General features: G+C 42.2%; 1 protein-coding gene across 1 annotated transcript in view; it reads left to right on the forward strand.

Moving 5' to 3' along the window:
* The window catches only part of DNAJC13 (DnaJ (Hsp40) homolog, subfamily C, member 13), a 122,468-nt gene that overhangs the window by 44,835 nt on the left and 59,266 nt on the right, over nucleotides 1-18,367 (forward strand). Inside the window, exons 15-23 of the mRNA XM_006902544.1 lie at nucleotides 810-866; nucleotides 2,860-2,981; nucleotides 5,136-5,211; nucleotides 5,504-5,599; nucleotides 6,302-6,445; nucleotides 11,240-11,322; nucleotides 12,809-12,962; nucleotides 16,774-16,877; nucleotides 16,959-17,118. Of these exons, the coding sequence (XP_006902606.1) occupies nucleotides 810-866; nucleotides 2,860-2,981; nucleotides 5,136-5,211; nucleotides 5,504-5,599; nucleotides 6,302-6,445; nucleotides 11,240-11,322; nucleotides 12,809-12,962; nucleotides 16,774-16,877; nucleotides 16,959-17,118 (996 nt within the window). The remainder of the gene's footprint in view (nucleotides 1-809; nucleotides 867-2,859; nucleotides 2,982-5,135; nucleotides 5,212-5,503; nucleotides 5,600-6,301; nucleotides 6,446-11,239; nucleotides 11,323-12,808; nucleotides 12,963-16,773; nucleotides 16,878-16,958; nucleotides 17,119-18,367) is intronic.

The following is an 18,367-nucleotide window of genomic DNA, read 5'->3' on the forward strand; positions in this document are numbered from 1 at the left end:
TTAGAAGCTGAATGGGCAGTGCTCACCCCTGTGGTGTCAGGGCCTGGGTGAATGGGCACTGTGGTTTGTAGTGGAAGCCGACTGGGTAGTGCCCGCCCTGCACTGTGGGGCTGGGACGTTGTGCATCATTGGTTTTCAGTTGATGTTGCGTTGACTGACTCACACCTGCCGCCTGGTGTCAGGGTGAGGTTATGAGCTGTCAGTTTGCAGTTGTTTGTTTTCAGAAGTAGCTCTCTGGGCCTGTCCTCATGGCAGTTCTAGGAAGACTGAGACCATGACCTGTTGACCTTGATGTGTCACCACTACCGAGTGCTTTGTTTCGACTTTGCGGTCACTGGACAGCACATTTTGTCTGTGTTTGGCCCAGAGTTCCCTTTTCTTTACAAATTCCCAAATAATGAAATGCACTTTTACAATACTGGTAAAAACCAATGGGAAACACTTATGTCCTGTAATGCTATGGCATGTGTGAAATGTTTACCTATCTATACATATACACCTGTATGGACATTGTAACCAAGTGCTTGATGTATTTTACTATGACTAGTCTATGACTTAAGTCCTTCAAATCAGAATAATATTAATATTTAAATCAGGGCCCACCATTTCTGTTAGAGTGTAGTATTTTAAGTATTTTTAAGAATTCCTAAAATACTTAACCAGGCTTTGAGCTGACTTTGGGACTTCGCTTTCACTAACTTACTAAGTTACACCTCGCATGCAGTTTTGTATCTTCTTTAAGAGTAAGAGCTAAATGTGTTAGAATACAGTGCTATTGATTCAGTGGTACTCTTTCTTGTCTGTTACAGCATCCATCCATGGCCATTGTAAAGGGAGCTGGACTGGTTATGAAAGCGATCATAGAGGTGAGAGCAATCTGATGTCCCAAAGTGATTGACTGGCTGTTTTAATCAAAGCTGACAAAATTACCTTTCTGTCTTTTACAGAAAATGTGCAGTTTTTCTGGGTAAAAAAAGTAGTGTCTGTATTTTAAAATTCATTTTAAATTATTATTGTTGTTATGTGCTTTTGAGTCACCTGCGACTCATAGCGACCTTATGTACAGTAGCCCTAAACCCTGCTCTATCTTGTGCCAATCTTATTGTCTCTGACACACCTACCTCCATTATCCCAGTCACTGAATCAATCCATCTCATAGAGGTTCTTCCCCTCCTACGCCGTCCCTCCACCCTCCCAAGCATGATGTCCTTCTCCGAGGACTGCTCCCTCCTTGAAGCTTGTCCATAGTATGTCAGATGAAGCCTCAGATGTCTTGCCTCCAAGGAGCAGCCTGGTCTCACCCTCTCTAGGACGAGCTTGTTTGATCTCCTAGCAGTCCATGGTGTATTCTTGAAGAAAAAGTCCTCAAAAAGAGTGAAAGCTTGAAGATCTTAAGTAAACAGGTTATACAGCAAAGAGTCTTTTCCTGTTTCTACGTTTCTTTTAACTTTTTTTTTTTAAAACACAATTAGTATTCTTCCTTGTGTGTTCCTTTTTGTGAGACTCTGGTAGGAGTAGTGGCAATCTTTAGGGGCTGAGGATGTATGATACAGGCTTTAGTTCACAGCAAGGCAGAGTCAAATTAGAATGAAGGCGAGGGCGAGCTCCTTATGCCAAAATACAGTAAAACCTGTGAACGCTGGGGCCTGCCAGGGGTGGAAACCAGTCAGGAAAGAAAACATAAAGGTTTTCCACTCGAACAAAAAATTGGTAAGATGTACCCTCTGAAAAACTGGAAACCTTTGAAATGTTAAAAACCCTGTCTTCTCTGTGCTTTCCTCATCGTCTCTCACACCTTGAAGCCCACTGTTAACAGCCACCGTGTCAGTCCTTCTGGCTGACGGCCTTCCTCTCCTTTGCTGGCTTTCAACCATGATGTCCCTTTGGAAGGGACAGCGCCTAACAGTGTGTCTAAAGTATGTGAGACTAATCCTGTAGGATTCAGCCTTTCATAGGCATCACAGTCCATGGATGCAGCTCCGAGATCAGTATGCTGTTGTTAGATACATGACACATTGCTTTAGCTGTGTTTACAGACGGTGATAAGCATATGAACTTGCATATTGCAATGTTTATAATGACATCAGTCTACAGTGGCATTTAAACTCTTATATTCTTTATTGTCATAGTAGTAATTTGGATAAGTTTTGATAGTGCTTGAGCCTTGTACCAAAAGCACTCTTGTTTCGGCTCATAAATATAACATGTGGTTGAATATAAGCATAGAATGCTTAATAACGTAAGTATGCTTTTAAGTCGCTGTAAAAATGCAGTGATATATTGGCATTGAACTTGTGAGAGCATCAAAGTTTATTTGCATGTTCAGTATATACTCTCTCCCTCCAGCTCATGGTTTCTCTGTTCAGTTTTCACTTCCAAAATAAGTACCACACTGTGTACTTAGCCAGGGCTGTGCAGGCTCTGCAGGCCAGGCAGGAGTGCACTCCTGCCCTTGCTCCACCACAGTTTACCATTCAGATTACACCAAGTACCTGGTGTTACCAAAACTCTGCTCGTTGGCTTTGGGTAAGAGCAACACATGCAGATTTATAACCAGTGACGAGTGTTCATTATCTGGTGAGAAGCGTGTTTATTTACACAGAAACCCTGGCCAGTATCTTACTCCACCACCCCACATCCATTATAAAAGCAGTGTGTAATCTTAAAAAGATACCAGAAAACCCCCAAACTTGCACTGCATCCCACCTGTGGTGTTCCTGGGTGTTTGAAAGTGGTGTTTTCACTTTTTGTTGTCTATTGTGGGACTGTTCTGTATACAAGTGTCAAATAAGCTTTTAGAGGTTAGGATCGCTTGCTGTAGATTATTGCTTTAGGGATGGTTTCCCCCTCTTTCCAAAGGAAGGTGACAAAGGGATTGCCACCAGAATGCAGGAGCTCGCCCTCAGTGAAGGCGCCTTGCCGCGGCACCTGCACACCGCCATGTTCACGATAAGTGCCGATCAGAGGATGCTCACGAATAGGTAGGTCAGACTTGACTTGCTAGAATTCACTTTCTCTTTAAAGAATTGAGTGAGGTACAAAGTAACACAAACTAAACCAGGGCTTCCAAAGCCCCCGTAGGGTTGTATCTGATCTCTTGGACTGCTGATTGGAAGGCCAGTTGTTTGAATCTGCTGGCAATTCTGAGGGAGATGGGTAAAGATTAACAGCCTTGTTCCTGAGAGGACAGAGGGATGCAGGAAGAAGATACTTCCTTGGTATTGCCAGGTTAGCAAGGCCGGGCAATGTCCTACACTAAAATAAATGGATGTCACATTCCATCGAGAGCCCATGTTAGCCATGTGCATGTTCTTGTCTTTACCATAGTGATTAGTTACATTCTTGGCCGTGGTCAGTTAGCATGTTGAAAATGCTTCTGTCTGATAGAAGTGCCAGTCTTTTCCTTCCTTGCTTTATCATCTGTAAGAAGCAGCACTCTTCTCGTCTTCTTGAGCAGGTTAAGAGTCACTGACAACCTCACAGGTGTCAGAGATGCAAATAACTGTGTAATTACTTTGACATGTTAGTCTCAGAACAGGCACGACACAAAACAGGTTTTTGTAATGGTCACTTTTTCTTGATCCAGTCTTAATGTTGCTCTTGAACTTTGTTCTCTGGAACTAGAACACATGTATCTGTGTGTAAATACAGACGTGGTTAGGAACATGGGGGGCACAAAATAGCCTACATGTTGAATGTCTCAGCCGCTCCACAGATGAGTAGTTGCCTCCCGTCCAGATTTACAGCCTAGGAAACCCAGTGGGAGGCGGTTGCAGTGCGAGTCGGAATCCACTCAGTGGTCATAGCGTCCAAGGTAGTTGGTCCTTCCCTTGGAGCTCTCACCCCCACCAATAGCAGATGGGAACTAGCCCTTCCCAGGGTGCCTAGGAGCCATCATCGATAAAGCAGCATTCGTGAACAGCTCCTGGTTTAAAAGCAAATGGTATAATGGGAATTGAGATTCACAGATTACCTCATCATCGATTCAACATGGATCTTGGATTTTCATTTTGAACTGGAATATGCTTTTAGATTTTGAAAGGGAAGAGTAGGGTCATTTTCTCTGATGTAGGCCTTTTTCCAAATTTCAAAACAGAAAATATATTCTATACTACAAGACTGTCTTATTTTGACCCAGCAGTTCTATTACTGGGAATACACCCTAAAGAAACCAGAGCCACAACTCTAAAAGATGTATGCTCACCCCTGTTTATTGTTGTATTATTCACAATAACTAAGAGATGGAAGCACCCTAAGTCCCCAGCAACAAACGAATGGATAGAAAAACTATGGTACATTCGTACAATGGAATACTACTCAGCATTGAAACCCATTGATTTTAAAAAACATTACACAGCATAGGAGAGCCTGGAGGACATTATGCTGAGTGAAACATCCCAGTCACAAAAGGACAAATACTGTGAAAAAGGACACCACTGTGAGAAAATAAAACAGACGTGGGGTGTTGGGAGAGATTGAGGAAGGAGTGGGTAGATAATGAATATTGTCTTAGAACAGATGAGGAAAAGGACTGTCCGAAAATGTGGCTATGCGTTATATGTGTCTTAGTAATCTGAAACAAGGGGTGCCTTGTGGGGAGGACTCGGAAAGGGGAGGGGGAGAGGGAGAAGAAAATGGGCAAAAATGAGTAAAAATGGTGAAAAAGAAATCTTGTATCATAATTAGTGACCATTCCTTATGTTTAGAATTGCAGTTGTGATCACTGTATTAAGACTTGTTATACGCTATGATCTTTCCCTCTCTCTCTCTCTCTCTCTCTCTCTCTCTCTGTGTGTGTGTGTGTGTGTGTGTGTGTGTGTGTGTGTGTGTGTTAGGGTTTTCTGCTTAAATTAAGTAAACTTTTTTTTTTTTGTTCTGGTCCATTGAGAATTTGTGAACTTATCAGGGATACATTTTGATTTGAAGAAAGTTTCAAACGTTAGTGATACTTAAATGACTATCTAAAATACTCTTGAGAATGAAAGTACCCATTTTCAGGGTTTAGATTTTAAACCCCAGAGTGGGTGTTTACTGTATCCATATTTCTTATAATTACGTTATTTTGTTCTTAACAATCCTTTTCTGTTCTAGCTGAGATAAAGCCGCAAACCTTTCTCAATTTCTGCTTTTTTCAGACAGCTAAGTAGGCATTTAGTGGGACTCTGGACGGCCGATAATGCAACTGCTGCAAATTTGTTGAAACGCATTTTGGTAAGTCTTTGGGAAACGTGCAAAAATTTGTCTTTTTTTGTACAAGAAGAAGTTAAGTTTAGAATTTATCACAGGAATTGCCATATGCTCAATACTACCCTCAATAACAAAACCACAATGTTGATTTTGTTTGGGTTTGTCTTTTTTTTTTTTAATTTTAAATTGATTTTCATGGAAGTTTACAGAGACTGGATTTCCATTCATTCATTATTGCAGATTTTATTTTGGTATTTTAAGACTAGTCTTCTTTTGTGCAGCCAAAAGCAGAATGTGTATTTTGTTTTGTTTTTAGCCACCAGGCTTGCTAGCTTACTTGGACAGCTCAGACCCAGTCCCTGAGAAGGATACTGACCGGATGCATGTAAGAGATAACGTGAAGATCGCAATGGTAAGAGGCCTTCCCGGGTGGCAGGGCGTGATCGCTTACTCTTTTGTGAGACACACTGAAAATGTAAAAAAGTAAAACAAGAATTCACAGCATTGAAAAGCATATGCTTTATTTTTTGTTTATTTATTAATGCCATAAAATTCAATTGCTTTTATGGTACAGTTTCTTATATGAATAGGACTGTGCAGCTATCCGTTATATTTGGTAAGAATATTCTTAGCATTTCTTTCTCTAACTCAGCTTTTTGTCACATTTAGGGAGAGTTTTGTCTTTGTTTTTAGTTAAGATCTTTAATGGGACCTTTTTCATGTGTTATATCATTGCTACATATTGATGGAAGGGCCAGCACTGAGAGAGTTAGCATAGGTAGGACTGTTCTCCATCAGGACTCAGCGTAACTGTTGGAGTTGGGCATCCCGGGGGAGGGGTGTTCACTGTTAGTCCTTCCTACCCTCACACCTACTCCCGGGTCTGCTCTCCTCTCCCGCCCATCGGGAAAGAGCACCCTACCATCCAGATAGGAAACATGAGGATTTTTGTAAAACTTCTTTTGCAAATATACACACCTTGGCTTCAGTGAGTACTGACATCCAGTATTTGTTTTCTCCTGTAAAATTGTACTGAGACTCAGTTTTACTTAGATTTTTTTAAGAGATTGAAGTTTGCAAACAAGGCTATAAGCATGGTAACATTGTTTTGCAGGATCAGTATGGAAAGTTCAGTAAAGTTCCTGAGTGGCAAAGACTGGCTGGAAAAGCTGCTAAAGAAGTTGAAAAATTTGCCAAAGAAAAAGTGGATCTTGTGCTGATGCATTGGAGAGATAGAATGGGCATAGCTCAGAAGGAGGTAAAGGCCCCCTGCCCCCAAGTCCTGGCGCTTCTGTGTGCTCGAGTTGTCTTGTATGCTTGTTGTTCACTTGGTGCTGCCAAGCGAACGTCTGCAGCTGAAGAAGAAACAGCAGCTCACTCTGATTCGTATATTTACATAGATTTTCCTTCCTTTTCATTCCATAAAAGATCAAAATTTAGTGAAATACTAGTATATAATTAGAGAGATATTTAATTGCCTCTTCCATAACTTCCCGTTTCCATATTATACATACATATATATATATTCTTCCTCCTTTGAACTTGTTTGCTGCTAAGAAAATAAAATTACTCTTCTGACTGGCTTTTAAAAAAATTCAGAACTAGTTAGACAGAAGTTTTGGAAAAGTTATTTACGTTTTAAAAATTTGCTTAGTGCTTGGGTTTATCCACGTTTGCACTTCAGCAATCAGTCAGGCTAACACCGTTTTAGTCTTATTCTTCACATCTAGAATTGACTTTAGCAAAGCATGTATTTCTATTGAAGAACTGTAGTTAAGAGTGCACTTAAGAATTCTAGAAAAGCCAGTATCATCCTATCGCCATCAGCTGTTTTCAGTCTTTAGAACTTGAGTCTGATGGATTAATGCTAATTTGTATGCATGATGTTTGTGGTAGGAATTGTCAGACAGACTTTAAAACAATTAACTAGAGTCAGAAGAAGAGCTGATTCTGAGAGGGTTCTTCCTCTGGGCTCGGTTCTTGTGCTTAGCTGTGTGACACTGTGGGTTTACGAACTTTCCTTTGCCTTTGTGAAACCAGGATAACAGAACGTCCCATCTCAGAGACACAGAAGGAAATGAGGTGAAGTGTAGTGTACCTCCAGGCAGAAGCACTGTGGAGGGGTGTCTGGCCAGGGCGAGAGAGAGAGCAGGAGTTAGCAAGTGGATGGGGAAGGGCATGCACAGTGAGTGTTCAGTGGGACGTTGTAAATAATGGCATGTGTTGTTAGGTGCCGTCGAGTCGCTTGCGACTCATAGTGACCCTGTGTACAACAGCCCTAAACCCTGCTCTATCTCCAACATACCTATCTCCATTACCCCAGTAATGGAATCAGTCCACCTCATAGAGGGTCTTCCTCTCCTGCACTGTCCCTCCACTCTCCCAAGCACGAAGTCCCTCTCCAAAGACTGGTCCCTCCTTGCAACATGTCCAAAGTATGTCAGACGAAGCTTCAGAATCCTTACCTCCAAGGAGCAGCCTGGCTTCACCCTCTCCAGGACGAACTTGTTAGTTCTCCTAGAAGTCCATGGTATATTCAATACTCTTCTCCAGCACAACGGCTCAAAGGCATCAATTCTCCTTCTGTCATCCCTAGTCATAGTCCAGCTCTCTAATGCATAGCAAGTAATGGCAAAGACTATGGCCTGTATTAGGCACACCTTAGTCTCCAGCCTGACATCATTGCTCCTCAGTACCTTGGAGAGGTCTCTGACAGCAGACTTTCCCAATGCAATTATTCTTTTAATTTTGTGGCTGCTGGTACCAAGAGTGTTGATTGTAGAGCCAAGAAAACTAAAGATGTCAACAATCTCAGTGTCTTCACCATCTGTCATGATGCTGCCAATCGGCCCAGTGGTGAGAATCTTTGTTTTCTTGATGTTGTGCTTCAATCCATATTGAAGGCTGCAGTCCTTGACCTTCTGCAGCAAGCACTTCAGGTCTTCCTCAGTTTCAGCAAGCAGGTTTGTGTCATCTCCATAATGCAGATTGTTGATAAGTCTACCTCCAAAAAGAAAAAAAATGGCATATATGTAACTATAATTATTGTTATAGAATGTAAATATTTAAGCAACTGAATGAAAGCCAGTAAAAAAGGAAAATAGAACAAAAAAACCCTCCCTTCTCTGTCCTAACGGGGTTTCTTTAAGGCACTATATAAATGTATTATGATCATTTTGCCACCGTATGTGAAGAGCTGACATCTGCAACTATAGTAGCATGATTTTTAAGAGTTACTAAAAATTGTGCTCTTGGTTGGCTTCAGGTAGTTAAAATGGCAGTTCTACAATAATTGTTAAAATTGTAATTGTATCCTGTTAAAAGTAACTTTCTAGCATCTTTTCATATGTAACAATTGTTGAGGGAGTGATTGAACACAAAGCTATTTTAGCTGGAAATAAAATTTTTCTTATTAAAGGGCAATAATTCAGAAGGAAAAGAGAGTATTTCAGTGCTGATATGCTTGTGTCATGTACCACATGGAATGTTCTTTAAAGATTTGAGCAGATGATGTTACCAAATAGATAAGCTGGTCAGAGACTGACCATGATCCTGTCAGGTGATTATCATCTCTGCTGAGGTACTGTGTTTAACATTCATGTCTTCAGGAAGCGGTGGACAGTCTTTCACTGTTTTATATATGGAAATGATAACATCCAAATAGTCATACTGTGGTTTCCTAGAGCGTTCAGATCTAACCACTGTGAAGATTTAACTGTCTAGTCGTAAGTCTGCATTGCTTATGTAATTGGAACCCTTATGAGGTTTGGGGCTAATGCTCAATATTAGGTTATTAGTACCTTTCCCCGTTTTTCTTCCTTCCTATTTGGGGATTTAGTTAAATAGTTAGGCTCATAGCTATAAATCAGTCCATTTCATTTTATGGATACTGTTTGTCATTTTCTGCATAGCTTCTGTATTTCTGTTGCTTAGGACTGACTGATACCTTTGTTTGAATCTTGTGAGAAGGCAGGAGCTTTGAAGAATGTACTTCATAAATAAAAGTTTAAAGGATGAATTTTTTTCCCTAAAACCAAATTTCTGAATTCTTTCTTTACATTAGGCCAACTTTGCTTGAATTTTAGTGACAGTACACAGATCTTGTATGAAGTGTTTTTCTTTATGTAATGGATTATAAAAAAACAAAACTAAACCCACTTCCTTCATGTCGGTTCCGATTCACAACTCCTCCTGTGGTTCTGAAGTGGTCGATCTGCCCTGAGGAGCCCCAGTGCTTCTCCTCAGAGCTGCTGATGGGTTCCAGTAGGTTCCACCGTCCTCTCCAGTTCACAGCCCGACACGTGATATACTTACTGCCACCACTGCTCCTTACAGAATCGACAGTACTTAAAAATTTTGTATTGCCTTCTTATTTCCCATTTTTTAGGTTTTATATTATTTGGTACTTTTTAAGTGAAATTATAGACTTCATTTTTTTAACTATGGTGCAACTGTTTCTGCTTTTTGCATTTATCACTCTGAAAACTTGGAATTTTTGTGTCTGAAGTGTTTACACTTTACAGGGAGCAGGGATTCGATTGTCTCTTTTTTAACTTTTTTCCCCCATTCATTGTTGCATATTCTCCCTCTCAGCCCAACCCCCCAACCTACCAGTGCACCCCTTGCTCCCACTTGTTGTCATACATATAATACGTAATCATAATTCCTTTTCAGACATTTCTTCCCCTCATCTTTTCTACTGCAGTGTTACTTATGTATCTACTAGTCTTTTCCCATTCTCTCCCCAGCCCTCCCATGTCTGCCTGATTTGTAACAGTGCTGTACAGTTATACAGTGTTATACGGTGTTTATCTTTTTGTGACTGAGATTATTTCACTCAGCATAATGTCCCCAGACTCTACTATGTTGTGTAATTTTTTACATATGAATGTAGCATACTTTTTCTATCCATTTGTTAATTGGCACTTGGGTTGCTTCTATTTCTTTGCTATTGTGAATAACACAACAACAGTAAACATGGGTATGCATACATCTGTTTGAGTAGTGGCTCTGGTTTCTTTAGGATGTATTCCCAGTAGTGGAATTGCTGGGTCAAAATGTATTTCTATTTCCAGCTTTTTGAGAAAGCAACAGATCACCTTCCATAGTAGCTGTACCGTTTTCCATTTCAGTCTCTCCACAGCTTCACCAGCATTTGTTTGCTGCTCTGTTGAACTTTGCTGTTGTTGCTGAAGCAAGAGATTCTTGATCTCAACTCTGGATGCAAGCTTTAGGGCATCTCAGAAATCTTACCCTAAAGTTAGGAAACGTACACAAGTGCCTTTTCCTGCACATCTCTTCAGATTCTCAGCATGTTCTTGACTGCACACAAGTTGGTGCCATGGTCTTAGAGAAGCAGGTGGGCCTTGTTCTGTTACAGAGTGAAGGTGATTCATAGTCACAGCATCTGTCTGTCTGGAATTTATGTAATAGCGTTTAGCAGGTTGAGCCTTGCGGTTTTATTTCTGTTTTCTTTAATTTTTTTTTTATAATTTTTTTCCCCTTTTTATTCTTAAATTCAGGACAGAAACAGTTTGGTGAGTTTAAGCTCTTGCTACCTGTGTGAGATGCACCCAGTTGCCTGGCATGTGGGGAGTTGTCTTTGTCTAGTAAATTACAGTCTTATCTCACATATGTCTGGACGTAGAGACTTCTTACTTTATCAGCCATTGTATTGCCTTCTCTTGGCCTTGGTGTTGGTTTAAGAAATCTGTCACTTTGTGCATTTGTTGTTTCCCATGTCTTATATTAACTGCATGTAAATATTTGGATAAGTCATTGTTTTTGGCTGCTATATAAATTTCATTAGTAAACTAAAATTGGTGTTGGAACAGAATATGGAAAATATTTTAGCGACACTGTATAGAAATACATGCTGAAAAGTTAGAATAGCATAATGTCATGCATATAAATATCTTAAGTTTTACTTGTTTCATTAAGTTTTGTTTCTGCTGAAATTTGGTAATTTACATTTTCTCATTATTTGTAGTTAACCAACTGCACTTACTTAGTAGCCTCATATTGAGCACTGTGAAATTTTTTCCTCTTCTAGAATATAACTCAGAAGCCAGTAGTTCTTCGAAAAAGAAGACAAAGAATAAAAATAGAAGCAAACTGGGATCTCTTCTACTATAGGTAATCTGTGGCCTCTTTTCTAACTTGGATTAGATTTTTCACTGCTATCAGAAAAATCCTGCAATTTTCCTTCTCTGGAACTAGTGTTTTATACCATAGATGGTTTTATGTTGCTAATACTAAGATCTGTGACTGCTAAGAGTTATTTAATCAGTGCTGCTTCTATAAAATACAAACTCTATCATGTTGACAGCCTAAAGATCTGGATTTATTTTAAAATTTTTTTAAAGCTCAGAGAGGGCTATGTTAAGCCCTTTATAAAGGCTTGGCAGTAACTGCATGCTCAAGATAAAGAAGAGGTGGCAGGGGAGGTGAGCGTGCTGACTCCCCCTCAGCATTTCTCCCTCTGCTGACATGGTCACCTCTCTGCCCGTGCATACTCTCAACTCTGGAGCACACCTGCAGCAGGACACACCCCTCACGGGACAGGAGTCTGCCGCTCTCGGAGATAACCCAGAGGATTTAGTGTGTAATCTGTTAGTCTATTCATTGGATTACGCAAGACGTAATATGAAAGTAGATCGGTGGATTGAAAACTTGCCAGAATTCATGGAGAAGCAGACAAAAGTCGGCCTCCGTGGGAGCGCTGTAACTGACTTGTGCTGGCCCTGGCGAAGGTGCTCGGAGGCTGTGAGGTGCCTGGGGAGAGATTGCGTGTCCTTCTCCTTGTTGAATTCAGACTTCAGGGAGGCACCTCCCTTTCCTTAGCGTGGAAACTTTGAGATCAGTCTGTCCATCTGGGTACACCTTCGCCAAGGTGTGATGTGAAAAGACAGATGTAGGTGATTTGAACACTTCGCAGGGTGTGAGAAAGTCCGTGGTAAACGGGCACAGGTGACACAGCTTGAAGTATGTGCTGGTTTCTCCTACGAGTCCCTTGGAGTGTTGCCATGACGGGACCTTCTGGGACCTGGAAAAAGCCTGTCTAGGGGCACTGCCGATTCCCTCCAGTGCAGCCCTGTGTCCACAGTAGTGGAGGAGTGGGGTGCTTGGGATATCCTGTCAGCTGAAGCAGTTCAGCAGAACTCTTTCTTGGGTCATCTTCAAGATGCGCAATTAATGGTGTTCCTTCACCCACTTGCCTCGGACCTAGTAACCCATCTGTTCTCTTCACAACAACAACTGTGACATTTGACAGCAGGGTTGTTTTTTTAAGAATGAATATTGAGGTAACAACTCGTTCTTTTTTAGTTCACATATTTGTGTTATAGTTTATATCTTTTTCCTCCAACAGTTTAGGAAAATTATGAAAAGTTTCAGCCATATAGAAATGGTGAATTAATTTTATAGTGAATTCCTATATGGGTACCAACCATAAAGACTTACTAACACTGTATTTGCCTTATAGATTTAATTCCTTATTTCCATTTGTTAACATGAATTTTCACCGTTTCCTTGTTTTATTATTGAATGTATTATGATGGATCTTTGGCACTTTAATTTTAGTACTTACCATGTCTTTTATTCTAATTATATATGTGCCCAGGTTTAGTCAAGACCATGCCAGATCAAACCTAATTTGGAATTTCAAAACACGAGAAGAACTGAGAGATACTCTTGAATCTGAAATGAGAGCGTTTGCTATTGATCGAGAGCTTGGTAGCTCTAATGTAATCTCGTGGAATCACCATGAATTTGAGGTAAAGCTTAGTGTTTGTACTCTGTTAGTCTTTAAAAAGTCTGAATTTATTTCCAGAGTGATTTTTAAGAATCTGTGAATAACTATACAATGTGGGCTTCCTTTCCCTCTGCTGAGGGCAGTCTACTCTCCACTGTCTGGCTCAGAAGTGTTAGGTTAGACTACGGCTCTCAAACGACTCTCTGCTTCCACTTTCTTGCTGTTATCTGAGTAGTAAGTGTCTAGAGACCTGTCTTTCAGACTTGTCTTTTATTCTTTCCTTAAACCAACTTCTCTTTTAACCTTCCTGTTCTTCAATAATCGCTACTTGAAATCATTTCTCCTGTGCTCCAAATCTAGTTTGTGAACACATCTGTTAGAACATCTCAGAACCTCTCCAAAACTCAACTCTTTTTTCTAGCAATTTAGAGCATTCGGGCCCCTCTCTCCACCCGCCTCCTCTGGTCTCCTCCGGTCTGCGCTCGGGCAGGTCCTTTGCCCCCTTCTCCGGTCTGCTCTGGTCTGCTCTCAGACCAATCCTCTGCCTGCATCCTCCTCTGCCCGCCTCCTCCGGTCTGCTCTCAGGCAGATCCTCTGCCCGCCTCCTTCGGTCCACTCTCGGGCCGGTGCGCACCAGTGAGGTTCTGTCACTCTTCTCAGAACTCCCTGCTGCTCCTGGTGCTGTCATCTCACCAAGTAAAGGCCCAGTTCACTGGGGTCTCTGATTTCATGACCCACTGCACTCCTGCTGGCCACCTTCCTCAGCCACCGACTTCCTGAAGAAGAGTAGGTCTGGGTTCTTGCCCCAGCACCTTGCTGTTCGCTGATCCTTGGCTCCGTTTGTCAGCTCTGCTCTTTGCCGACAGCATTGTGCAGGAGAAACACATTTTCAGTCTGCTTTAGGTCTTATCTTGAACGTCTTTGCCTGAGCCGCCTGCCCTGAGGTTTAGCGTGCAGCTTCTTCACTCCATGTGCACACCCTCATGTTTCCCCTTTACTTCCCTGTTTCGTTTTCCTCCACAGCACTTACTACAGCTCCAGAATCATAGATCTTTTCCTCTTTTATTTGGTACCTGCTTGAAGGGGATTTCTGGTGGCCTGTTGGGTAAGGAGCTGCGCTGCCAACCCAAAGACAGTGGTTCAAAGCTGTTCTAGGGGAGGAAGATGGCAGTCTCCTGTGTGATTGACAGCCTTTGAGAGCTCGCTGGAGGGCCAGCTGCGAATTGGCTGACTTGATGGCACTAGGAATGAGGCCTCTGGGGCGGAATTTTCCCATTTGTTACAGTAGTCTGAGCTCTGCACCATCATGTCACACACTACTACATGCTTAATAAATAGCAGCAGAATCCGTGAATGTTTACAGTTGATAGAAAGCAACAGGAATGGTATGTGTGTGGTTTCTTTTTATGTAATGTTATTTGAAAACGCTATTTTTAGGGTTTGGTGGGGGGAAAACCCTTTAGTCTGGGGAATCCTTTTTTATTTTATCCTTTGACTTTTTATTGTGATTTGAATGGACGTTTACAGAGAAAATTGCTTTTGTTTTCTCCCCACCTGCGCTCCTCACCTCGTAACAGCAAGCTTCCCCGCTCCTCCGTGGGGTCCTCATCTATTCTGCCTGTCCTGCTCTTCCTGCCTGTGGAGCCCCGTGCCAGGACACATGGCCCCCAGTCCTCAGTGGGGCCATCCCTGGAGTCCTTGTCTGTTCTCCGTGTCCTGTCTTGTGGAGTCTCTTGCCGGGACATATGGCCCATGTTGACTCGTGTGGTGGGTTGCCTCGTGGTGTTACTGCTCATCATAGGGACTTGTCTAGTCTGGCTGAACACTGAACCACAGCATGAGTCTGGGCTCAAAGGGTAGTGACAGGCCGAGGCCCCAGGGTTGCTGGGCTCTGTCAGGCCAGTGTGCCTGCACGTTTCTACCATTATGATTTTAAATTTGTTCCACATTTTTGTGCTGCTCCATCCATGGCCCCGGGCTGTATGATCTCTTAGATAGTCAAGAGCGGTGGTCAGGCACTGTCGCACTCTCATCTCAGGTATGAAGTTTGAAGTTACATGGTCTGTTACCCCTTTGAAATAAACGCTTCTCTACATCTTTGCTTTTCTTCACTCTTCTTTGCTCTAGACAAGAAAACACTACTAGATACCTCATAGATACCTGCTCAGAATAAATACAGTCATAGACAGCCGCTCACAGTAATCATAGATGATGGTGATGATGATGACGACGACGACATTGTTATGTGCCATCGAGTTGTCTGCACCTCATAGTGACCCTGTGTACAACAGCTCTGAAGCCTGTCCTGTCCTGAGCCAGTCTCACTGACTCTGACCACCTGCCCTCATTGCCCCAATTACTGGGTCAGTTCCTCACATCAGAGGTCTTCGTCTCTGGCACTGTCTCTCCACCCTTCTCCAAGGACTGGTCCCTCCAGCGATGTGCCCAAAGTATGTGAGACGGAGCTTAAAAATCCTAGCCTCCAAGAAGAAACTTGGTTTCACCCTCTCTGAGACAGACCTGTTTGTTTGCCTAGCAGTCCATGGTGTATGTTCAATACTCTTCTCCAGCACCAACTCAAAGGCATCAGTTCTCTCATCCTTAGTCATTGTCCAGCTGTCGGAATCATAGCTGCTTACAGTGGTCACAGATACAATCTTGAAAGTTTTTAAGGTCTCAGCTGCCCAAGTAGGCTAGAAGATTGTCTTGATGGGCTTTGTTATGCTCATAGAGCTAGGACTTTTGTGTACCCTGCAGCTGTAGTACTGGACCCTAGGACCAGCACTCATTCCTGCAGGTGTTTGATTACAGTGAAGAAGGATGCATCTCTGCCCCTTGTTGACGCTGCTCTGTGCCTGGGTCTCTTTACCCCCTGGACAGATATGTATGTAGAAATAGTCTGTCAGACTCTCACATTCCCACGTCTGATTGTCTGGCATCTCCCCACGTGTTCCCATGTTGCTTAGTGCCTTTTGCTGCGGGGAGTGCAGGTGCTGCCGCGGGGAGTGCTGCTGTGGGACTTTGTGCAGTAGGCTTGCCTCTGTTGTCTCTGCCCCTGTTGTACCTCCATCTTGTCTTCCTGTATGATCCTGTGTTGATCACAGAGGACTGCTTTTTCTAATCCTTTAAAATCCCTTTTCAAGGCATATAGCCTGAGCCCCAGGGCAAGGGTGCTGCCCCATCTCTTGAACTTGGACTCCTCCTGATGGAGCATTTCTATCTAGCTAGTAGCCTGCCACATTTGATGTGCAGAAAATGTCTATTATATAGGATGGAATGGGACAGACCTAGGCACCTCAGCATGGGAGCTAGGGAGAGTATAGGTAAGGGAGACCTGAGCTCCTGTGTGAGGTGGGCACAGGGGTACTGTGGGCAGGACACCTGACTTAATTAGCACAGGTCAGGGAGGGGAACCTCACACTCACTCTCACACACATACACACTCTCACGTATACTCTTTCTCTCCTGAACCTTCATTGGTGTGGGTAGTCCTGTGACAATTTTCATTGGCAAGTTTTATGTTTGAAAAATTGATAGAAAGTCCTGTTAACATTTGACAAAGACAATAAATAATACTAATAATAATGAATTCACAGCTTAATCACTGATTGGTTTTATGATGAGCTGTTAAATCAATTAAAAAAAACCCAATTGAAAGAAGCAATTACCATTTCTTTTCTTCACTGCTACGGGATTTAATAGGGAAGTCAAAAGGCTGTATAATTCAGGTTGGAAGCATCATCTAATTGCTCTGTCAGAAAGAAGCAGTTTTTGTGTGAACATTGGCCAAAAGTCTGTTATAAACTAAAATGAAGTTACTTTTATTAATAAAGGTTAAATATGAGTGCCTGGCGGAGGAAATCAAAATTGGAGATTACTACTTGAGGTTACTGCTGGAGGGCGATGAGACTGAGGACAGCGGGTCAATAATGAAACCGTAAGCTGCACTCATATAGCCCTTCTGCTGTTGCCCCTTTTGGTCTCCTGCTTGTTTTTATGAATTTTTCTTTTCATTTAGGTATGAATTTTTCAATGAGCTCTATCATCGTTTTCTGCTCACTCCAAAAGTAAACATGAAGTGTTTGTGTTTACAAGCCCTTGCTATTGTTTATGGCAGATGTCATGAAGAAATTGGACCTTTTACAGATACGAAATATATTATTGGAATGTTAGAAAGGGTAAGGATATGTGGGTATCATTAAAGTATGTTAGATTTTTATTTGAATTTTAAAATTAAACTTGTGTTTGAGTTTGATTATGACTGTGGATGAGGACTTTTCCAGAACTTCATGACCTAGGAAATGGTGTATTTATCGTTTTTCCCTCGCTCCCTTTGAACACGTTTCCTCTCTCCTCTCTCCGTCTTGCAATGGTTGAGCTGTGCAGACTTGTCACTAGCTGTGTAGCCCTTGAGTTTCCATTTGGAGGAAAAAAATCTTAACACTAACATACTAAAAATAATGTACCTTTATAGTTACAGTGAAGTATTTTAAAACTATCAGTAAACAAAAGAAATGAAACTTTGTGTCAACATTTTTCTTTAAAGAAAGTTCTAAAACTTTGGCAGGTTTTAGAAAGCTTGTTATTAACATTTAACCTGTGTTCAGAGAGAGAGGACAGATTCATTCATTCACCATAAAACTCAGCATTGAGTCCAGTGTCTGGGATTTTGTTCTCCCAGTTTTGCTTATATTTCTTTTGCGTGTAACAATTTAACTTTCAGCGAAGCTGCCTTAACAAGAATCATTTTGCAGTTTTTAAAATTAGTTCTCTGTCTTGATCTGGGTTAAGGGAGCAAAATTAATGACGTGAATCTATAAATATCTATATTCCTATGTTCCATCAAGTCAGAACCGAACCACAGCTGACCTTCCAGCAGGTTTTCAGAAGGAACAAATTACGTGACAAGAGATTGCCCATCTTTCTCCTGTGGAGCAGCTGGTGGATTCGAACCACCTGTCTTTGGGTCCACAGCGTAGCTCCTTATCCACTGAGCCGTCAGAGCTCCCTCTGAATACCTACAGTGAGATTTCTCTCAAGGAAATGGCTCACACAGTTGTGGAGACTGACAGGTCCCACGTAGGCACGTGGTGCCAGCAGCAGTCTGACGAATGCCAGCCGAGGTGCACACTGGGGTCCTCTGCTGGCTCACGTGTGCAGGATCTGTGACTCCAGAGTGTGCAGGTGAGCAAACAGTCCAGAGACTCCTGAAGGTTACTTCCTAGGAAGCAGCGTTAGCCAGCGAGGAGAAAGCAGGGTGGGGAGAGCGAGCTTAGGGAGGACATCACTTAGGGACTGGACTTGTGCACAGTGGAAGCACGGCATGGCATGCCAGTGACCGGCCAGCAGAGCGGCACTGGCACTAACCGAGTTGCTCCATTCTTGTTGTAACTGTCCAGCAAGTGAATCCTGTGGGTTAGAATGTGG

The sequence above is a fragment of the Elephantulus edwardii genome, unplaced genomic scaffold, assembly GCF_000299155.1.
Source record: "Elephantulus edwardii isolate Elephantulus edwardi_28Jun2011 unplaced genomic scaffold, EleEdw1.0 scaffold00427, whole genome shotgun sequence".
Lineage (NCBI taxonomy): Eukaryota > Metazoa > Chordata > Mammalia > Macroscelidea > Macroscelididae > Elephantulus > Elephantulus edwardii.